We start from the raw sequence: 23,937 nt of genomic DNA on the forward strand, positions 1-23,937 counted from the left end.
TCTGATTTCGACTACAGACATGGTAAAATCTAGCGCATTTCTGGTCTGCTGAAAATTGCCGGTGCGAGCGCTTAAGTTAACCCCCTAGAATGGTAGTTTTTACCGCACAATTTTTTTGCGTGTAGGGCATTCACTCTGATTCAGCCTTCCGTCCTTCGGCCTTATGACGCAATCCCCAAAAAAAGCTGTCAGATGTGTCAAATTTTAGCTGTTTTGTGGCTGCGCTTTTGCTGCTTGTTCTTGTTCGTTGTCGTCGTCGTCGTCCGCTCGCAAGTCGCGCAGGGGGACGGAAAAAGTGAAACAAAAAAGGGATTAAGAATTTTTCCACCGCCGAAAAACTTCCCGTCATCCTTCCTTCCGTGGGAGCAAAACTAGGACGGTACGGTGCTAGTTCCGGTGCGTGGATTTCTGTGGTTCCGTTCGTTCGACACCGTGCGTTTTGCGGCGATCTGCGGCTGCCCGTCTTCTCCGGTTTTTGAGCACCAAGGTTTGTGTGTTAATTTTTCGCGGTGAAATGCACTTTTTGTTATTGGCAGTGGGATTTAATTTTTGCGATTGATTTGCAGATTAGCTCGTTTGTCTTGTGTTGAATGTGCGGGTAAAAATCTACGCGGACAATGACCACATACGCTACTGATAGCCAAGGTGAGTTAATTGTGGGATATTTTTATTCGTGAGTTACGTGAAACTGTATTTCCGGTCCTCCCGCAGGGAAGTTCATCCCGTCAACGCAGCGTCCGGATGGAACCTGGCGCAAACCGAGACGGGTACGGGACGGTTACGTTCCCCAAGAAGAAGTTCCCTTGTACGAGAGCAAAGGCAAATTGTTCGCCCAAAAGCCTCTGCTTCCGCCGGGGATGTCGCCGGAAATGGCTCAAAAGTCCCGCGAGAAACGCGAACGGGAACAACGAATCAAGCAGCAGCGAGAGGCGGACGCCAACCGGAGACCACCGCAGAATCCCGTGCCGGGATTGCTCATTCTAAACGGGGATAGCAAGATTAACCAACCGCAGCAGCGAGCGGCCAAATCGGCCAAGCCCAAGAAGAAAGCCGTCGAACTGCCGGATGTGTTGCTGGAGCAGAAGCAGAAGGAAGAGCAGAAGCAAGTTCGCCAACAGCAGCAGCAGCAAAAATCACAAAAGGTACGTAGCAAAAAAAGGCGTTGGTTAGATCATTCTATGGGTACAATAATGTCGATTTAAGTTGCTAATTTGTTAAGAATAATATTACGGACATTTTCCGGCGGTAAAAAACCAACTCATATGTGCCCCCTAATTCATGGTATGATGCAGCTTTAAGCTTACCTGTAGTAGTACGATGAAAAAATCGATCCACTGATGTGAACATACACTTCATAGTTGCTACTCCGTGATCAATCAGGATAGTGATATTGTACAAAAAATCACTGGATGGAGCTTGGGATTTGTAGCTTTTTACCATCTTCAATGCATAATGCCTCTACCCTCGATATTTCTAGATTGATAACAGCCATATCGTCCTGATGTCCATCCGGGAGAAGAGGAAATGTTAATTAGATAGCCGTTGTTAGTTGGAAACTAGAAAATCTTTTGCCACATCTATTTTGAAAGTACCTATTTGGGGCACATTGACTTGTCGAGTTTGATGCTTGAGCATTGGATTCATTAGCAGCGCAACTGCTTTGGAATTTGTCATGTTGAATTTCAACTGATATAAGCTTTCAATTCCGATTTCGTCTCTGCATTGTTCGTGAACACCAGAAAATCATTCAAATATGTCGTCACGAATAGCATCATGCCGTCTTCTTCTACATAATACAAACAGGGATCTACACTGGAGCGAATTAGTCCGAACTCCATCCGAGCTACGTCCAGCTGAGTGTTCCACACCCTGCTCGATTGCTTCAGTCCGTATAAAGCCTTTTGTAACTTACATACCTTCGTGGAATCGCCGACGTAGCCTTTGGGTTGTTCCATGTATATCTCTTCATCTTCGAGTTTTCCTTGCAGAAACGCTATAACTGCATCAAGCTGCTCGATGTCGAGATTATGCTGAACTGCTAACGTCATGAGGAAACGAATGGTAGAGTATCGCACTACAAGGGAATAGACTTCATTATAGTCGATGCCGGCTCGTTGGGAACATCCTTTTATTTATTTATTTGTTCATACCTCAACTCATCGATGTCTTAATGAGGATTAAAATGGGAAAAAGCCCTTTTGCATGAACTGTAGTCCAATCAAAAAGGCGTGAAAACCATATATCTTTTCGACGACAAAATACAATGGAATACATACAGATTAAAAATAATGAGCTTGAGCTTGAGCTTGATTGGCCGCCCGTGGTTGCTACTCCAGTATCGCCAGATCAGTTGCACTTACACAAGGAACCAACCAGATGACTGCTTGGGATTAACAGGCACCCTCAGTGTATAAGTGCTGGTGATCATCTATTTTTAGGCGACAATGGTGCCTGCCACGTCAGAATGCAGACCAATGAGGGGAAGGGAAAGGAATTGATGATGCATTCAACTGGCTCCCACGGTTGACCGTATATACTACTGCATCAACGCCAGTTCATGCGGGAAGGGTGAAAGGGTGGGGTAATTTTTATGGCAGAGAGGTTTGCTGGTTTGGTTAGCAGACTGCCTATGTATCAGGCGTAAAGGAATAGCATGAATGATGAACGAATGGAAGCGTAAGGAAACGGTTTATTTCTGTCCGTCTCGGGTTCTAGCAAACGCTATGAACTGTGAGAGATATACATCAACTTTGATATGCTAAGGTGATTATAAAACGAAGCCAAACTTTGAATTTTCAAGAGCACAAGACTGGAGAATGTGACAACACTTCGCGTTAAAAATCAATCAAATTGCTTGCTTGCTGATGGTGACCAATAGGATAAATTTTCAACGCGGAGAGCTGTTTGGTTCTCAAGTCTTGTGCTCTTGAAAATTTGAGGTGTGGCTTCGTTCTATATGGTAGATAGGAGCAAGTGAAAGATACAACTACAAAGTACGAGGAAAGGGACGGGCCTGGGATTGATTCTGCTTATGAAGTAGAAGCGGTAGCCATTAGACCACCAACCCCGTCGATTACATACAGATTAAAAATAATACATAAAAATATAAAATTCAAATCGACATTTCTTCGCAATCAGGCTTTGGAAAATGTAACGATCATTGACACACGAGTCATAATTTCATCCAATTTATTCGGCTGCATTCATACAACATGCATGAAACTTATCGTTCATGGAATATAACGAGCCATGAACGAAAACAAGACAGTGACACACCATCCACTGTTTGCAACCCCCTGCAAAAAGCGCTAGTTCTTGAAGCGTACCACCATCTGTGTGGCGCTATTGCTGGAGTAAACAAATTTAGGCTTTGCCCTCATCAAACCCCGCACGGAAGCGACAAATGTCGTATGAGAAAAACATTATACTATTGATAATCGTATATTGTTGTGCCTAATAAAATGTGGCTAAATCTGATGTGTAGTAACCAGCGACTTATGTTAGCTACGCAATCAGATCCTTAGCTACGCCATTAACTTTAAAAACCTAAGCTAGTTATTTGAAATAAATATTCATTAGTCTTCCAATCTTCGAACCAGAAGCACCTATTTTATTCAAGCTCTGCTAGAGGTTATGGGCCCAGCCGGTAACCGGAAGAAGATTTCAAAAATTCAAGATGGCACCACCAACAGGAGCAAGTTCCGGATCTCAAGCTGGCGGCGGAAACGGCAGTCGACCCGAAGCAGGAAGCGTTCGAGTTACGTGGCGATGCCGGCCATAGAGAAGTTGAAGGGACGCGAAAATTACTCCACAAGGGCATTCGCGATGCGGATGATATTGATTCGAGAGGGAAGCTTGTGTGCCATCGAACCGGCGGAAGGTGAAGTTGTAGCTGCTGATGTCAAGATGCATGCGCTGGCGACAATCTGTCTTAGTCTGGAGAGCTATAATTATAGCCTCGTCCAGGACGCGGCGGATGTAGCGGAAGCATGGAGGAAACTCGGTACAGCATTTCAAGACACCGGGTTGACACGGAAAATCGGCCTACTCCGAAAGTTGACGTCCATCCGGTTGGTGAGTAGATCAAACGTGGAGGAATACGTCAACGAGCTGATGAGCACAACCCACAAGCTTGCTTCGATTGGGTTCAAGGTGGACGACTCGTGGCTGGTGGCGTTGCTGCTGATGGGGCTACCAGAACATTACGAGCCCATGATTATGGGACTGGAGGCCTCCGGAGCAAATCTGACCTCGGATGCGGTGAAAGCGAAAATCCTTCAAGATGTGAAGTTCGAGAGGGGACCAACGAACAGCAACGATGAAGGTGCACTGTACACGCGAGGCATGACTTCGACCAAATTCAAGGGGCAAGCCAAGAAGAAACCCGAGAAGACGTGTTTCAACTGTGGCAAGCCAGGCCATTTTGCGTCGAAAAGTCCGGACAAGTTGGTCAGCAAGACGAAATCGAAGTCGAGCGGGCTCTGCAGTATTTTTGCGATCGGCGATGTTCAAGCAGACGCCTGGTACTTTGATTCAGGAGCGACGTGTCACATGGCCAGACCGAACCAGGTTTTCATGGACGAAACAGCACTGCAGCACGCGGTGGGGACCGCGAACAATGGCAGCATGGAGGCCATGTCTAGAGGAACGGTTGCGTTGCAGATTCCGGATGGCACGATCGATGTTCACGGAGTGCTGAAAATTCCCAATTTGGCAACTAACCTGTTGTCGGTAAGTTCGATCTGCAAGAGAGGCCATACCATGAAATTCACTGCAGACAAATGTGAAGTGCTGAATGAGGACGGTGAGCTGGTCGTTTCCGGCAAGGAAGAAGGCGGCTTGTACCGTTTGAATCAGTCGGAGCGAACGTTTCTGGCGAATGGAATTCAGTTGTGGCATCGGAGGATGTGCCACCTGAACGATTCAAGTCTGAAGCAGCTCAAGAATGTGTCCGATGGCGTGGATTTTCAAGGCGAGAAGGATGGCACGGTGTGTCCCTTCAACAATCACGAAGACCATTTCCCAAGAGCGAAACCAGCGCATCAGAACTGCTAGAGCTGGTGCATTCCGATCTCTGCGGACCAGTGGAGATTCCTTTCATGGGTTCTATGGGTGGCAGTCGATACGTTTCTCGATGACGCAAGCAAGAGAGTGGCCGTTTACTTCCTGAAGGCGAAAAGTAAAGCCCTGGCGGCGTTCAAGTTGTTTCGAGCGAAGGCGGAGCGGCAAACAGGTAAAAAGCTAAAAATCCTCAGGACAGACAATGGGCGTGAGTTCATGAACGACGAATTCCGGAAGACACTGGAGAAAGATGGCATCCGTCATCAGAGGTCGTGTCCATACACTCCGGAACAGAACGGCACGGCAGAGAGGATGAATAGAACCCTTGTGGAGAAGGCTAGATGTCTACTGAACGATGCGCGCATGCAGAAAGAATTCTGGGCGGAGGCAATTTCGACGGCAACATACCTGGTGAACCGATTACCGGCCAGGTCCATTGGGAACAAGACACCGGAAGAACTGTGGACTGGCAAGAGGCCCGATTTGCGCCACCTGATGGTTTTCGGTACGAGTGTGATGGTCCATGTTCCCAAGGTAAAGCGTAGGAAGTTCGATCCGAAGACGGTGAAGGGCGTTTTCGTAGGCTATTGCGAGGACACGAAGGGATTCCGGGTTTACCTCCCGGAGAGCCACAAGTTCGAGATCAGTCGTGACGTGGAAGCGGTTAACGAGGACGGGCAGGTTCCCCGAACCGAGAGTCCTCAAGAGGTTCGACCGGTGCAATTCATGGAGCTGTTAACTGAAGAGACCATTGTGCCCGTTGAATGTCCAGATGTGAACGCCAACAATTCCGATGATGAGGAGGAGGGTGCAGCAATCAACAACACGCTGGAGACGACTGGCGATGATTTTGAAGACGCCTGCAGCGACCACGCGCTCCCACCGCAACAATTAAGACCAGTTGAAAAAAGTCAGGGTTGAGGCGCAGCGGTCGGGAGCGCATTTGTCCAGGCAAGTATGATGATTTTGTAACTTGCGGTACGTTTTCTGGCGAAGTTATTCCCCCCCAGCCATCTGCACCATCGATGCTTGTGGAGGACGTTCCACAGAGCTACGACGAGGTCATGCGGCGACCTGATCGTGATTGCTGGATTGCGGCGATGAAGCAAGAGATGGCGTCATTGAGCGAAAACCAGACCTGGACGTTATCGAATCTGCCAGAGGGACGCAAAGCCATCCGAAACAAGTGGGTATTTGCTATCAAGCGAGGACCTGATGGAAGCCTGGAGCGACATAAAGCGCGGCTTGTCGTGAAGGGGTGTTCCCAGAAGCCTGGAGTGGACTACGAGGAAGTCTACGCCCCCGTAGTACGCTATTCGACCATTCGGTACCTGATGGTGGTGGCAACGAAGTTCGACTTGGATGTGGACCAGATTGACGTGGTTACCGCATTCTTGCAAGGCGAGCTGGGTGACGAGCAGATTTTCATGGTCCAGCCCTACGGATTCGCGGTTCCAAATGGCAAGGACTGCAAGCTGAACAAGGCTTTATACGGTCTGAAGCAATCGAGCCGAGTATGGAATGCGAAGCTGGACGAGGTGCTGCGAGAATTCGGCCTGCAAAGATCGCGGGTAGACACCTGCCTGTACTGGATGCTGGATGGAGAGAAAATGCTTTTCATGGCGATATACGTAGACGACCTGTTGATATTCACAAACGACCGACGATTGAAGAATAGGCTAAAGGATTTTTTGATGCAGCGATTTAAAATGAAGGACCTGGGTGAGGCCACACACTGCCTTGGCATTCGGATCCAGCGGGATCGACGTGAAGGCAAGCTTTCGTTGGACCAACAGGCGTATATTGAGGAGATCGTTCGTCGTTTTGGAATGACGAATGCGAATCCGGTAGCAGCTCCGGCGGATCCGAGCGGTAGACTGGAAAAGTCGATGGCGGTTCAGAAGACTGAATGAGAGAAAATTGAGATGAGAGATGTGCCGTACAAAGAAGCAGTAGGATGTTTGTCGTTCGTGGCCCAGACAACTCGACCCGACATTGCGATAGCTGTGAATACGGTAAGCCAATTTTCATCGTACCCTGGTAGGCAGCATTGGGAAGCTGTTAAGCGTATCATCCGATACCTGAAGGGCACGGCTACGAAGAAATTACAGTACAAAAGGGACGAGAATGGACAACTGGTCGGATATAGCGATGTCGATTGGGGAGGAGATCCAGAATCCAGATAGCCGCAGATCGACAACCGGCTACGTCTTTACGATGCAGGGTGCTGCCATAGCCTGGAATGTGAAGAAACAGCCGACCGTAGCACTTTCGTCATGCGAGGCGGAGTATATGGCGCTCGCCCGGAGCATTCAAGAAGCCATGTGGTGGAGCAATCTTCGGTCGGAATTCACCGACGTTGGACCGGTTACGATGTTCTGCGACAACCAGTCAGCAATCAGCATCGCAGGCAACGGATCCTATAATCCCAGGACGAAGCATGTTAGCATCCGCTATCATTTCGTGCACGAGAGTTTGGAGAACGGCGTGGTCAAACTTGGCTACACGCCCACTTCGAGCCAACCGGCAGATGGATTCACTAAACCAGCAGAAGTTTTGCCATTTTATAGGCGTCGCAGATTAGGGAGGAGTGTAGTAACCCACGACTTATGTTAGCTACGCAATCAGATCCTTAGCTACGCCATTAACCTTAAAAACCTAAGCTTGTTATTTGAAATAAATATTCATTAGTCTTCCAACCTTCGAACCAGAAGCACCTATTTTATTCAAGCTCTGCTAGAAAATCATTTAGCAATTACAGAAAAACTGGATAAAGTAATAGGCACTCAACACCATATTGATAGGTAAAATATGAATGTCGCATTCGAAAACGAGTGTGTCTCGTGCCTAAAACGGTATTTTTGGACGAGCTGTCAAATCACCACCTTCTCCAGCACCAAATTTTTGGCTTCACTTCAGTTGTTCGTGGATGACAGCCGTTTCAGTCCTGTAAATTTCTCCAGGCCGAACTTGCTTCCATCCATACCGGGAACGTGGAAAAATATTGATTACGGGGTGAAAATTTTTCTTCTCAAATACTCTTTCGAACTTTCTACTAAATGGCCTATAACCTATGGGATGTGGCCGTAGGTCGGACCGAAAGCAATAAAACAACTTGAGTGCTAGACGGTCAAATTAGAACTAACATAATTTATTCAAATTCAAATTACATTAAAGTCATGGCATGCTGGGGTTTTCAGTTGAATCAACTTCTACAGTTTGATTGAATGGGAGAGCTTAAGGTAAAGCTGAATCAAAGTCAAACCTTAAATGTTCAAGAGCACAAATCTGGAGAACCAAGCATCCGTTTAAGTTGAAAACTTAATCGATTGGTCATTAGCTGGTAGTGACCAATCGATTAAGTTTTCAGCTCAAACAGATGTTCGGTTCTCCAAATTTGTGCTCTTGGAAATTTGAGGTTTGGCTTCGATTCATCTTCACCCTAAGTGAAGACAACTGTTCTATCCAGGTAACCGGTAAGCATTTTAATAAGCCGCCCAGCAGAATGCTTATAGCACTTGATCTGCTTTATGTTTTATCTGAGCAGTTTGGATGCTCAGCTGTCAGAAGAAGCACTGCTTTCTAAAATTACTCTGTTGTTAATAAGCATTTTTACTGCAAGGGATGTTTTCAGCTCTGAGCAGCCGAAATGCTTGTTTGTTGCTGTACAAGTGTTAAGAAAGAAGAGTACAGGTTGCATGTTACTAATTATAAAGGTGTTCCGTCTCTCTCATGTCAATGCCTCAGGTGTGGGATGGCTTAGCCATCTAATGAAATAGCAGGAGATATATTAAAAACAAACATGATGGCCATTGCGGAAACCAGAACGTAATTACTTTTCGTTCTTTCAACTCTTTAAACGCATGCCGGCTTCACAAAAAATATCTGCTGAATCAAAAGCTGAGGCCATACGGGGGAATGAAATCATTTGCACAATTTCATTTTATTTCAATTTTAATATCATTAGAACGCGCCGGTATCAAGCTCGCTCTTACATATTCTGCATCCGACTGCTCAGAAACAAATCAACGGGTAGCTTAAGAAGTTAGTTCTTTACCATCCACCAGTTCGTGAATTTGGATCTCAATCCAGAGTAAAGTCAACAAAAAAACTGCACCACATCAACAACAAAACATCAAAAATATCAACGGCGACAGAAAGGGAAAGGTCTTTTCTCCTTTCCATCCTAGAGATAAAAAGTATACTGCTTCGCGTTAAAAAATGGGTTAACCAACGTGCGAAGTTTGATTGTTGACTAACTTCGCCGCGTGGCAACTCGATTCTCAATAGTGAGCATAATGCACACGGATGAACACTGAGAAAACGGAACGTATGAGGTACATAAGAATTTCTTATGGAATAACGACATAAGAAGTATTTTGTTCTTCATTCGAGAATCTTATAACATTCCACAACAGACTTATGAAATAACACTCATTACATAGACAGATATAATTCCATAAGAAACTCTTTTTGGATATCAAACGCATTGATCATTGGCATTCATAAGACAATCTAATGGAATACGATTTTCTTAACAATTTCATACGAAAATCTTATGGATTACGTGGAGAGATGCTAATAACAAAATATTCACGATTGAGATTCATAAGCGCGCGTATGACAATGATTAGTAACACTTGTGAAAAACAGTCGACTTCCTATCAAAAATCACGTAAGAATTTCATACGAAATTCTTTTGGAATAAAGACATAAGAAGTATCTAATGAGACTCGTAAGAAAAACTTGTGAACTTCCATCGATCATTGGGTTCATAATACAAATAGGTATAATATCATAAGATACTCTTATGAAGGATCATAGATATCAATTATGGAATTCTTTAGGACCATTATGTATTTAGAGAATCGCTCTTTGAATTTAGGAAAATAAAGATATTCATAAGATCTCTAATGATAACGACAAGAATTTCTTGTGAATATCGGACGTTTTGTGTTTCATAAGAGTCTTATGAAAGAGAGAAAACCAGTCAAAAAATCAATTCGCAAGCGTTCTCTTATGAAATTCGTACGCAATTTCTGGCTCAGTGAAGGCATAGATGCACACTATAGAGAAGTGACTCGCGACGCAACAAAGTTGGTCAAAAATCGAACTTCGCACGTTGGTTCATCCATTTTTAGTCGCGAAGCAGTATATTTTTATTTTGTTTTGCTCTCCATGGGTGGCGTTACTCTTTTTTGACAGTAATACACAACGTTTCTGAAGGAATAGCATTGAAGCAGCCCGTTATTTCGCCAAAACTTGCTTTGGCGAAGCACTAAAGGCAGCTATAGGTTCAAAGAGCATTTAATGCATTGTCGTGCTGACGCATATGATGCTGTATGATTGCTTATTGATTACTTGGGTAATTTCGGTTACCTTTAAATTTAAAATTTGTCTCTAGAAATTTCGACGAAAATTGCTTCCATGGTATCTGGAAAATAGTTGATTCTAAAACAACTTGATTATTTGCGGGAGGCTTCTTATTGGTGATACTTTTGAAGAACAAGCCCCTTGAATAAAAAAAATGGATTGTCGAATTTTCAGCCATTTTTTAATCATCATTAATTTGAATAACTTTCAAAAATCGATCGTCCTAAACGTTGTTCTTTACCTACGAGAAAAAGTCCAACACGAAAAGATTCACAACCAGCGGGACTCGAATTTACGACCCCACATATGGTCTTAAAGAATGTAATCCTAAAAATATTAGAATTAGAATAGGTGAAAGAATGTCTGGAAAAATCCTGAGGAAATCTCAGGACCTTAAGGAAATTTTTAAGCAAATAATAAAGTTCTTGAAGAAAATCATAAAAAAATACTCCGAAAAATGTAAAAAAAACTCCCTCGGTGTCTTATCTGGTTACCAGATTTTGACTATTTGCCGATACAGATAAGCGACCAACTTCTCCGGGCTCATATTGATAAGTTCTGCTCCGATAGCATCTTTTCCATCTGCTTTTAATCGGTATGATCAACTTTCCTTAAAATGAGAGTATGTTGATTACTAATGTCTAACATTCCGATGTCGTCATTTCTGCTGCTGCCGTGAACCTCCGTGCCTGTGCTCCCAGCGCCATTTAAATGTTCGGTGTAGTGCTGTTTCCAGCTTTCGAACACCTCGGGTTCATCCAACAAAATGCTCCCGTCTTTACCGCCGAAGATTAATAATTCTGAGCCACTTCTTTCCAATTACAGGATCACAAAAATACCAAGCCTCACCACCAGGAGCGCATCGAGGAGGTGGCCAAGGCTATGAATGGACTTCAACTAACAAATAACCACGTAGCCAGCGCCTCCGCCGCCGATGCCCTACAGACTGATCTCAGCAAAAAGCTACGCAAACTGCGCAAGAAGATCCGCGAAATCGAAATCATCGAGGAGCGATTACGATCGACCGATGGCGGCCCCCGTCCGGACAAGGACCAAATCGACAAGGCCAAACGGAAGCCGGAGATTTTGAAGGAAATCGAAGAGCTGGAAAAAGGCATCGCGAAATGATGGCCCACTCCGATGGGGACAGTAGCTTAGTTGTCGTCGTCGATGTCGTTCTAGAAGTCCTGGAGATCGCACTTGTCGAATCTTCAACCATTCTCGGTGGTGTACAAAACGCAAGCAAGAGTTGCAAACAAATCTAAACCAGTCCAGCTTTCTTTGTGGAAGAGAGAGAGGGCGAGAGCTAGGGAACCGCAATCTTTAGAATCAATAGTGTGAGATAGTTTTAAGTTTTTTAGCTTTCTATGTTTTTTTTCTGCCCCCCTCCGACTTGGATTAATTAGGATCGCATGTTGTTGTGCACGCTTGCTGCTTATTAGACTTAGTTTTCGGTCGCTCAACTTCGATGTTCCTTCCGCCGCGCTGGTAGGCTCAATGTACTACATACTCCTATATTTGCAGATTATTTTCTTCTATGTTGATTGTATATGCTTTTTTAGTAAAAACAAAGATATTTATTTACAGTTATCTTGGAAAACAGTTTACACCTAGCAATCAAATCATTTATCTAAAATCGTTCTATTTCGTGAATTCACTTGTTTCACTCTACGTGCTGAAATAAATTTTAAAACAATTAGGTAACGTTTACAAAACTTTTTAACAAGAAAAACGAAATATTTTCGGCGGCATTGAATGGCTTAGTGACTGGCCGTGTGGCTCACGGCGTCAATTACGATAATAATTACCGTAGGAAAGACTCCGTAGATTCGTACCATTTCCGTAGCACCTGATCGGACACCGTCACAGTCAGGGAGCAGGTTCTGACACATTTCCAGTAATTTCGGTACTAAACAGAGTGTAGTTAGTAGCCTCATCCTTTTTGGGTGGGAAACATCCAGAACACTTGAAGAAACTATACATAAACCATTTCCAGAGTAGATTCTACGTAGAATTTGGAAAAGAAAGTAGATAAAACACGAATAGCAAAACCGTGTCAGCAGGATTGGAAATGGAGCGTGCGGTCACCTTTTACCGATGCAAATTGTGACGAATGAGAGTGAAACGCAAACAAATATGGGAAAACATACAAAAGAACAGTGAAGCACCGAACCGCGTGAAGTTTGCAGCCGTTTTAGTCAGTGACCCCCTCATAGACGGATGGGAAGAAAGTTTTAAAATGTTGACCGGCGGAGGAAGAGTAATAACATTTAAATACCTAAACATAATTTACACCTAAGTGATTTAACTAAGGCAGTAACAACAATAAATGTTTGAAAAGTATCGTCCTGGCCTTTCAATCTGTTCTAAGCAGCCTGTATGGAACTATATGGAAGTAATCATGAACCAAGATCAGTGTTGCTCAGACTCATTTCCCCGAAAATACCATTTTCCGAACTACGAAGCCACGAACTACTACAACCATGCTCTATCCTCCTAAGATAGAAAAGCAGATGGTTAAGCTTGAGTACTGCACACAAAATCGATCAATTTTGATCCCAGAGAGCCACAATTCAAGTTTCGGTGAAATGAAATGAGTGAGTGAGTGAGTGCGAATCATTTCACCGAAACTTGAATTGCGGCCCACCGAGATCGAAACTGTCGCATCCCATGTGCAACACTCAAGCCCAACCACCTCCCCCTCCATCTCAGGAATACAACGCACAGTTATAACAGTTCATGGCTTCACAATTCGAATTTCGGGGAAATGAGTCTGGTCAACACTGACCAAGATCAAGAATTTTAGGGTTGGAGCAGTTTGTCCGTATTTGATAGGCTTGCTGTCACCCGGGAGCGAAACAAACTGTGGGATTTCTATAACGTTTCACTGCGGTTCATCATTATGTTCAATCCATGGGGGAGGGATTCAGCATACTCTGGAATTCCTTGACTAACTACAGTATTGGACAAAACATTTGCAACTTTTTCGATTTTCCATACAAAATGACCAACTTTGGTAAGCTAGATCTCAGTTATTTATGGACCGATTCGAATGAAATTTTCACAGAACCTCAGATATAACTTGAATTTTAACATATATTTTTGAATAATTTTTTCAATCACGAGTTTTTAAGTAATAACGGTTTGACTAAAGTGGAATTTTCGACGAAAAATTCAAAACTTTTTATCTCAAAATCTGATAGCCCTACACAAAAACTGTCTTCAGTAAACTTATTCATCTCGTTAAAATCTACAACTTTGCTGAAGATACCATGAAGCTATTCCTTCAAGATGTTTAGTTATGTCAATTATAAAAAATCGTCAAAAAATTCACTTTAGTCAAACCGTTACTGCTTTTCAACTTGTGATAGGAAAAATCACTCAAAAATATATGTTTAAATCCAAGTTATGTCTGATATTCTGTGAAAATTTCATTCAAATCGGTCCATAAATAACTGAGATATAGTTTATCAAAGTTGGTCATTTTGTATGGAAAATCGAAAAAGTTGCAAATGTTTTGTCCAATACTGTATGTCGTCAATTTATGAGTGGGGAATCCGTCTGCCGAAGTGATTTCTCGCCTTTCTTTTCCTGGCTTGAGAATTTTCGGAAGTCCTTTGATTTGTTGAAGAATTAGGTTTGCCTCTTTCAAACGAGCCTCGCCAATGATCGCCTTGCAGTTCTTCAGAGTTTTGTCCGTAAGCTTCATGAGTGCGAGTAGTGGATCCGTTTTTTTTTTTTTTTTTTTTCATTTGCTCGTCGTAATCCGTCTTGTCCGTGATCTTCTTCTTCTTGGCATGACGTCCTCACTGGGACAAAGCCTGCTTCTCAGCTTAGTGTTCAATGAGCACTTCCACAGTTTTTAACTGAGGGCTTTCTTTGCCAAAGCTGCCATTTTCGCATTCGTATATCATGTGGCAGGTACGATGATAATCTATGCCCAGGGAAGTCAAGGAAATTTCCATTGCGAAAAGATCCTGAACCAACCGGGAATCCAATCCAGGCACCTTCAGCATGGCTTTAACCACTCGGCTAAGGAAGTCCCCAGCTTGTCTTTATCCCCCTTGATGTAGAACACTAGTTTCTGCTTAAGTTCTTTTACGAACCTCGTCTCGCCCTGGTCTCCTCTGATACGTTGTCCTGTTGTAATGGCCTTTGCAACGATGTTCCCTCCTGTGTTCTAGTCCTTCGCTGGTACGGTTTGTATAATTGCTGATTTTACCCACATCGTAGTGACTGCCTATCCTAATCCTTGTCAATTGTTCCACTGTTAGCTGCGGCGTCGAATGGTTAACTACGAAATTTTCAATGGATTCTACCACCGGAGTAGGAACGCGGTTAACTTCCGTCCTCTAAGATCGTAGGTTGGCTAGCTTCTTCCTGTTTGCTCCGCACTCTTCCGCTCGTTTAACATTGGTCAGGAATAATGGAAATCCTGCCGGATATTCCAGTGCATGTTCTTCTATCAATCACATAAAAATCATAAAACATGGGACTCAGGGCCGATTTCTTCACCTGCGATTAAGCCGTAAACCACGTTTAGCCATATGGTTATGATAGAACTTTAAATAATGGATTTTTTACAAGTTAAGCACTCTAAGATTTAACGTCCAACCGTTTACAAGCATGGTTTATTTCTATAGCGCAAAATTTTGAACGCGTCCTATGATCTACGTTATACCTTGACAGGTCATCCATTAATATCCAACTTCGGAGGGCTTGATGCGCAGAATGACGGGAACACTCGTGCACGGAAGGATGGCCACTTCCGTTACGACGGCCGTCACCAGCTCTGGTGGTGTCACGTCGTAGTGCAAGTTGAGCGGCGTCAGATGACTGATGGACTCCCATTCGGCCAGTGGATTGCAAGATCGGTTCTCCCGAGTGCCCGAGTTCAGGATAAGGTCGTTTGGATTTCCTGCAAAATGAATGATTTAGGTTAAAAATATCCTTCTCTGATTACAAATGAGAGCATACCGATTTCATTATAAACGAAAGCATCCGTCTGAACGCGCTCGCTAAACTTATGTGTTTCGCAGCACACCAGCACCGGGACGTTGTAGGACTTGGCCACCAGTGCTATCTGGGCCGTTCCTACGCGAGACATGACGCATCCATTGGCCAGGAGCGCGTGGGCACTCAGAAGCACCTTGGTAACCTCCGGCATGACGTAGCTGATGGCGTTGATAAGTACGCAGGTACAGTCGATTCCTTGCGCCACCAACTGGCGAAGCATTTCGTGCTCTTGGTTACGCGGTCGCGAATCTACGATGACCACCCGGAAGTTTTTGCGCCGAAACTTGGCTTCCTCCAGAATGTGTTTGATTAGTGAGGAACACCCGTAGGTGAGAATGACGTCCCCATCGTAGATCTTGTCCTGCACTGAAATGCTAATCGCTTCTTCGGCTTTTTCAATCTGGTCCCTCACGTAGGTATCGATGGCTTCCTGGAGACATACCTTTTGCTGAAAGATGTAATGAGTTTTAGAACCGACATTCTCGTTACTTTATTTAAAAGTGGCCACAAAGAACTAGGAATTTATCCGAGGATTTTCAAGGAATTTTCGCCAAAATTTTCGTGCGGTACTTTAGTAGAATTTCTTAAAAATTCCCTCATGAATTTAAACAAGATAAAACAAAACCTGGTCACAGAGGTTCATCCCAAACAGAAACAAGAATTCCTCTAATGATACATCCGGAGATTATATTTCTTTAAGGGGATTGATTCTATAATATCTCCAGAAAAACTTCCGAACATTTTTAGGAGAATTTTGACTGGAATTCAAGCTGATATTGAATACTTTCAGTTAAACAAGAACGGATTTTTGGAATTCCCCCCAAAATTATTACATAAAATCCTAATCAAGATTCCAATCAAGAATATTTCAATGCATATCTTCAGGAATTACTTCATAGCTTGTCTGAAATTTAATTGAAAAAAAACCAGGAGTGTTTTTAAAAGACATCCTTAATCTGATAAAGCTCCTTGAACAACATCTCTGGTTCAATTATTTTGAAAATAATGATAAGAAAAATCATCAAACGCAACTCTGAGTTTTCTCTAGGAATTTTTAAAGGACATCGTTTCGACTCATGGTGAAAAATCGGAGAAATTGCTAAAATACTTCATGTAGCATTTCCTAAAGGAAGCCCTAAGTGATATAAGGTACCGCGGGGCAAGTGGGTAAATGGGGTAAGTGAAAATAATTGGTATATTTAACTGAATATGTGAATTAACGTTTTAAATTCATGCGTAAAACTTTGACGCCATTGAGAACATTACGTTAGGCAAGAGATTTCTGAGATTTTTCAGCCATTATTGCATAATAGAGCGAAAGATTATCACTCCGTAACAAGTTGGCGGCGTGCAATCTGATTTTTATATTTTCAGCGGAAAAAAGTTGCGGAAAATAAATTTCTGTACCACTTCTAAGTAGTCTCTTCTGACAGTTTTAAACTACAATAAAAAAAGTTTTAGAATTAATTCGACATAGACCTAAAAATAACTAAATTGAAACTCCGTCAATTTTCTACTCACGTGGGGCAAGTGAAAAGTATCTCATTAGAGATTGAATTTGTGTTTTCTCGTCAGGTAGCTATAAGTATACAAGGTTCGCAAATATAATAGAACAACAGGACGTGCTGATAATTCAAGAAACATTATACTTAAAGCGTTAAAAGCTATTATCATGGCCATACCATAGAACTTCTCTAAAAAAAAGGTTGCCAAATATTACGATATTAATATGTTTACTTCGGACAGCCGATTAAAAGAAAGACGTTGATTGAAAAGTTCCAATATAAGAAAACGCACGGAAATCTCGTGGAATGTCTATGTAAAGCTAGTTCAAAACATAACAAATGGGGTATAGGTGTATCCACATAAGAAAGTTTCTAAATACTTTATTGAAGGATTCCGTTTGATTTCTCCCGAAGAATTATCCGACGTAATACCCGATTTTCATAACAAATAACGAGCGGTATAAATTCTACAAAGTAGAAATGCAATTGCTGTCCCATGATGTGAGAACTAGCATTGGAAATGTTGCAGTTATAATGTTGTCGAATCATTTCAACAACCATAACTGAACAGTAGAAAATTCAAGTAACAAGAATAAATTTTTCTTTGTTCATATGTTCCTTATGTTATTGTTCATTGGGACGCCTTAACAAATGTTAAAGGTAATAGAAATCGTGAATATAACTGTTAGTTTTTGAATGTATTGTTCAAAACGGTAAACTTTTCACTTACCCCACTTGTGGGGCAAGTGAAAAGTAAAGAGACGTTTTTCAAAAACTTTTTCTGTACTTTTTTCTTCAATTTTACATAAAAATATATTTCAGCATATTGCTTATATTTGGTGGGAGTCAAGCTAAAAAATATACACGACCTCTTCTTCTTCTTCTTTCTGGCGTTACGTCTTAACTAGGACAAAGTCTGCTTCTCAGCTTAGTGTTCTTATGAGCACTTCCACAGTTATTAACTGAGAGCTTTCTATGCCAATTGACCATTTTTGCATGTGTATATCGTGTGGCAGGTACGAAGATACTCTATGCCCAGGGAAGTCGAGAAAATTTCCAACCCGAAAAGATCCTCGACCGGTGGGATTCGAACCCACGATCCTCAGCATGGTCTTGCTGAATAGCTGCGCGTTTACCGCTACGGCTATCTGGGCCCCCTACACGACCTCATTTGTTTAATTTAAACTCTCGAGGATTTGAAGAATCCCAACTATGCCCCACGGTACTTTATTGATATATTACTAATGCTTGAATGAAATTCCGGAGACATCTAACGAGACATATGTATCTGGAGCAATTTTCCTGGAGTTATATTTAGAGTAATTACTTACGCAATCAGAGGAAAAAATTGTAATTGTAATTGCTCAATCCACACCCTGGCAGACAATTATCCGCCCATCTAGACACGGGCTGGGTGAGGACCTACCAAGCCTCCCCCGTTAACATGTCCTATACCGTTTAGCAGCAGGGGCAGCAGGGACGAAAGTCCAGGGGCTTAACGGACCCCCCCCAGGACCTCTGCGAGTTGGGGAGTTGCCCAGGATGTGGTGAAGTTCGCAGTGGGCTCTGATGAACCTTCATAAAAACCACAAAAATCCGAATGCAACTCTGTCACAGCGACCGGTGCCGCTTAAAGTACCCTAGCCCAAACTAACAGGAGTGCCAACCGGCACATCAGGATTGATGCCAGTGAGATCCTGATTATGGCATACTGGTCGCGAAACAAACGGACAAGGCATGGAATTACGAGTAGGAGTGCTTCGAGCACATTGGGACCAACGCCAGTACGGCCCCAATTATGTATACTGGCAGCGCACGACAAAGGACAAGTAACGGCATATGTACTAGATAATATGCTTTGAGGCTGACAGCGGCGACATTCTACTCCCTTAGTAGGGTCGGGTGACACTGGCCCGAAACGGCGAGTGGGTTAATGGCGCAGGCTGCCCCCGTCCCGTAAAACCGTGGCAGGCCTTAGAGTACGTTCCAAATCCGTCGCCTGGTTGTTCCAACTGGGCGGGAGTAGGCTCAGATGCCATTACCTGACCTGCGCCGATCCGGCTCTGAACATAGTACCCCATAAAGGACTATGTCAACCCTAGCATGGCCTCCCTGCTTGCATAGATAACCATGGGATTATAAAGGCGACTATTCCAGCGGAGATGGATAGCGGCTCTTAGGGGGACCCATAAGAGATGATAAACCAAAACAAACAACTAGCGGAATGTGAAGGAGAGGCTTCTGGACCTATCAGTAACCGGCTAAGGTTCCCGCCAAGGAAGGAGGCGACCAACTTTATTGAAAACAGTGTGGGCAAAAGCCTAGATACTGTGACGACGGCAGGCACTGGCCGCTCCAGTGCAACATGTGTGGTGACCGATGGCCCGGGACTAATCGAGGCCATGGATCGCAATAGGGAGTACCTCCCTAAAATGCAGGTAGCTGCTGAGCAACTTGATGTCATCATCGAGTATGTTAAGAGCAAAACAAATATCAGCAAAGACTTGAAAACAAGTCTACTGAAATTGCGACAATCAGTCCTAGCTGCAAAGCAGGACTACGAGAAAGCCAAGGAACAACTTGGCAAGGTAGAAGGCCAAAAAGACACTAGGTCGTGTCAGACCGAAGTGTTTTCCTTCACAGGCAACGCGAATATATCTGATGATATTATTCGATACGCGATGCGGAAGAGGGAAGCTTCCGGGGATGAATACGTGGCGAAAAGACGTATGGTTGCTAAGGGAAAAGTGACCTACGCGGCCGTCCTCCAGAGCGGAAAAGCTGGCACGAGCCAAGCCCCGCGATCAAGAGGACATGGCAACAAAGGAGAGGCCAACACCAAGCCTAAGGCCAAGAAAGCCAAGAAAAAGGAGCCACGGGTTAACCGGAACCAGGCAATGCATCCACAGGAACCACGGGCGCAAGGCAACAGCAACCCGTGGATACGAGTTGGAAATAAGAAAAAACAGAGGAAACCGAAAACGGAGCCCAAGGAGAGCGCTAAACCGAAAACAGCGAAACGTAGGAATTTAGGCGAAGCCCTCGTTATCAAAACGGAGGAAGCAAAATACGCCGAGGTTCTGAAGGCGATGCGAAGCACAGAGAAGCTATCGCCATTGGGCGCAGACGTGCGAAGCATAAGGCGAACTAGGATTGGTGAAATGATCCTAGTCTTAAAGAAGGACGCCAAGGAAAAGGGTGCAGTCTATAAGCAACTGGCACAAGAAGTACTTGGTGACGAGGTTGATGTAAGATCCCTTACTGCTGAAGCGACTCTCCAGTGTAAAAATCTGGATGAGGTCACCGATGCAGCGGAGGTCTCGGCTGCCCTCAAAGAGCAGTGTGACATCGACGTAGCCAGTAAGGCCATCCACCTTAGAAAGGGCCCGCAGGGCACCCAGGTGGCGGCGATCAGGCTGCCGGTCGCAGAGGCCAACAAAGCGAAGAACTTGGGCATACTCAAGGTAGGCTGGTCGGTTTGCCGGCTGAGCATACAACAGCCTCCTGAAGTTTGCTTCAAGTGTTTCGGGAAGGGCCATAAGTCGTGGAATTGCAATGGTCCCGACAGAAGTAAGATGTGCAGAAAATGCGGCGCTGAAGGCCATAGGGCAAGCGATTGTAAGCAAATCGTTAAGTGCCTAATATGTGTCGACAGAGCAGACAACGGACACTTAACGGGCGGACCCAAATGTCCGGGCACAAGCGGAGTATCAAAGCAGCCAAAACGGAAGTAACACAGTTAAATTTAAACCACTGTGATGCAGCCCAGCAGCTGCTTTGGCAGTCAGTCTCGGAAACCAAGACTGACGTGGTGTTATTATCGGACCCATACCGCATACCAGCCAACAACGGGAATTGGGTGGCGGATAGGTCTCAACAGTTAGCAGCTATAGGGACGACAGGACGATACCCAATCCAAGAAGTAGTCTCTAGCTCAAATGACGGTTTTGCGATAGCAAAAATCAACGGCGTGTTCTATTGCAGTTGTTACGCGCCCCCAAGGTGGTCGATTGAGGAATTTTCCCACATGGTCGACAGGATGATAGCCGAACTAGCTAATCGGCAGCCAGTAGTGATAGCTGGCGACTTTAATGCATGGGCAGTGGAGTGGGGTAGCCGCTGTACCAATCAAAGAGGCCAACTATTGCTGGAATCCCTGGCCGCTTTAAATGTAGAGCTGGCAAATGTGGGTACAGTGAGTACCTTCCGCAGAAATGGTGCAGAATCGATTATCGACGTGACGTTTTGTAGTCCTAACCTTTTAGGTACCATGAACTGGCGCGTTGATGATGGTTATACTCATAGCGATCATCAATCGATTCGCTATAGTATAATACCAGGCGGGCGGAAGGCGGCGCGATGTAACTCGACCCAAACCCGAGGATGGAAAACAGCGCGCTTCGACGGCGAAGTATTCACTGAAGCCCTGAGGCGCGAACGGAACACTCTGGACCTAAACGGTGAAGAGCTAGTTGCTGTGATATCACGAGCGTGTGATGCTTCCATGCCGAGAAAAGCACCTCCTAGAGAGAACAGGCCGCCGGTGTATTGGTGGTGCGAATCAATTGCAAATCTTCGAGCAATCTGCCTTCGGGCTAGACGAAGAATGCAACGCGCACGCACAGAAGCACAAAGAGAGGAACGCGGTGCAGCATTCAGAGAGGCAAAGTTGGCTCTCAAAAAGGAAATCAAGAGTCGAAAACGGGCATGCTTTGAAAGCCTATGCGAGAGTGCCAATTCTAGTCCATGGGGTGACGCCTACAGAGTGGTAATGGCTAAGACCAAAGGAGCCATAGCGCCCCAAGAGAAATCGCCCGAGTTGCTGCGATCGATAATCGATGTACTCTTCCCGCACCATCCCATAAGCCCATGGCCCCCAGCGCCGTATGCGGCAGATGAAGAAGAAGAAGTGGCGAGAGTGACGAACGAAGAACTGGCAGAAGTCGTGAAATCATTCGCGTCAAACAAGGCACCGGGACCCGATGGTATCCCGAATGTTGCCTTAAAAGCGGCAGTGAACACGGATCCGGACATGTTCAGAACCACGATGCAACGCTGCATTGATCAAGGAATCTTCCCGGATGTATGGAAGCGACAGAAATTGGTGCTACTACCAAAGGCGGGGAAACCACCAGGTGATCCGTCGGCGTATAGACCTATCTGTCTACTAGATACGACGGGCAAGTTATTGGAGAGGTTGATTCTCAACAGACTAGTACCGTATACGGAGAGTGCGGACGGCCTGTCCAACAACCAGTTTGGATTCAGAAAAGGTAAATCTACTCTGGACGCCATCCAGTCGGTCGTTCAGACAGCTGAGGTGGCAATCGAGCATAAAAGGAGCGGCATCCGTTACTGCGCGGTTGTCACTCTGGATGTGAAGAATGCGTTCAACAGCGCAAGCTGGGAAGCAATAGCACACGCGCTTCACCGCCTCAAGGTACCGGTGCAGTTGTGTAAGCTTCTAGAAAGCTATTTTGATGGTAGGATTCTACTGTATGACACAGAGGAGGGGCAGAAAAGCGTTCGAATTACCGCGGGAGTACCTCAAGGTTCAATCTTGGGCCCGCTGTTATGGAATGCGATGTACGATGACGTACTGAGGCTGCCCCTCCCGACGGGTGTTAAGATTGTTGGCTTCGCCGACGATATCACCCTAGTGGTCTATGGTGAATCGATGGAGGAAGTAGAGTTGACAGCAGCGCACTCTATTTCCCTGGTTGAGGAATGGATGAAATCTAGGAAACTAGGACTGGCCCGTCACAAGACTGAGGTGGTGGTGGTCAACAACCGCAAGTCCGAGCAACGGGCGCTTATCTCGGTAGGTGATTGCACCATAGAGTCCAAACGATCCCTTAGGCATCTTGGGGTAATGATCGATGACAAGCTGAGCTTCGCTAGCCACGTTGAATATGCCTGTAAAAGGGCATCTACGGCTATAGCGGCGCTTTCGAGGATGATGTCTAACAGCTCTGCTGTAATTGCCAGCAAACGCAAGCTGCTGGCAAGCGTGGCGCTATCCATACTAAGGTATGGAGGACCAATCTGGTCAAAAGCGCTTAGAACAAGAAGAAACCTAAAGCGGTTGGAAAGCACGTACAGGATAATGTGCTTAAGAGTAGCAAGTGCATACCGGACGGTATCTAAAGAGGCCGTGTGCATCATAGCCGGGATGACGCCCATCGGGCTCATCATCAAGGAAGATGTTCAATGCTTCAACCAAAGGGGTACCAGAGGAGTCCGCGACACGTGTAAAGAGGAAACGCTCAGAAGCTGGCAGCAGGAATGGGATAACTCCACTAAGGGTAGATGGACCCATCGGCTAATACCAAATGTGTCAGATTGGTATGGTAGAAGGCATGGGGAAGTGAACTTCCACCTGACGCAGTTTCTGTCAGGACATGGTTGCTATAGACAGTACCTGCATAGGTTCGGGCACTCAGAATCTCCTGCGTGCCCCAATTGTGCTGGTGTGGAGGAAACAGCGGAGCATGTCGTGTTCGATTGCCCCCGTTTCACTGTTGTGAGAGGTCGCATGCTCACTACATGCGGAGGGGACACGTCCCCCGACAATATTATAGAGAGAATGTGTGCGGATGCCGAGTGCTGGAATGCAGTAACTACGGCTGTCACTCACATTATGTTAGAATTGCAGCGTCTATGGCGCGCCGACCAAGAGTTGGCTGCAGAGGATTAGCCCTGCCGAGGCTGGTCCCTTGTAACATTGTTTAAGTCGGCTAGGAGAAGCAGTTTGCCTAGGCTACTTCTGCTACACGTGTTGTGCTATATGCACTGGTCCCTTCCCGAAGAAATACCGTAAGGTGGTTCCGGGGAGATGAGGGTCTGAGTCCAAGGGTCATGTCGATGCACTGTTCACCACTTGAGCAATTCTAAATGAATTGCTCATGCACAGTGCATAGGCTGGTTTTAGCGGGTCGTCGTTGGTGCGTCATCCCCGCATTCCCTGAGTTATCTTCTCAGG

The 23,937-nt window shown here is 45.0% G+C and overlaps 2 protein-coding genes across 5 annotated transcripts in view; one reads left to right on the forward strand and one right to left on the reverse strand.

Annotated features, from left to right (window-relative positions):
• Positions 1–209: 209 nt before the first annotated feature.
• On the forward strand, positions 210–12,777 carry LOC5576411 (partner of Y14 and mago). The gene is made up of 4 exons (XM_001656063.2): positions 210–487; positions 567–645; positions 712–1,142; positions 11,260–12,777. The coding sequence occupies exons 2-4, from the start codon at positions 618–620 to the stop codon at positions 11,560–11,562; spliced, it is 762 nt and encodes a 253-aa protein (XP_001656113.1). The 5' UTR covers positions 210–487; positions 567–617; the 3' UTR covers positions 11,563–12,777.
• A 2,191-nt stretch (positions 12,778–14,968) lies between these two features.
• The window catches only part of LOC5576412 (translation initiation factor eIF-2B subunit delta), a 29,088-nt gene continuing 20,119 nt past the window's right edge, over positions 14,969–23,937 (reverse strand). For all 4 annotated transcript variants that reach the window (XM_021841257.1, XM_021841259.1, XM_001656064.2 and 1 more), the window contains 2 exons: positions 15,412–15,898; positions 14,969–15,352 (listed from right to left, as the gene is read on the reverse strand). In XM_021841257.1, coding sequence (XP_021696949.1) covers positions 15,132–15,352; positions 15,412–15,898 — 708 coding nt within the window. In that variant the 3' untranslated portion in view covers positions 14,969–15,131. The remainder of the gene's footprint in view (positions 15,353–15,411; positions 15,899–23,937) is intronic.

Source organism: Aedes aegypti, chromosome 2 (genome assembly GCF_002204515.2).
Source record: "Aedes aegypti strain LVP_AGWG chromosome 2, AaegL5.0 Primary Assembly, whole genome shotgun sequence".
Lineage (NCBI taxonomy): Eukaryota > Metazoa > Arthropoda > Insecta > Diptera > Culicidae > Aedes > Aedes aegypti.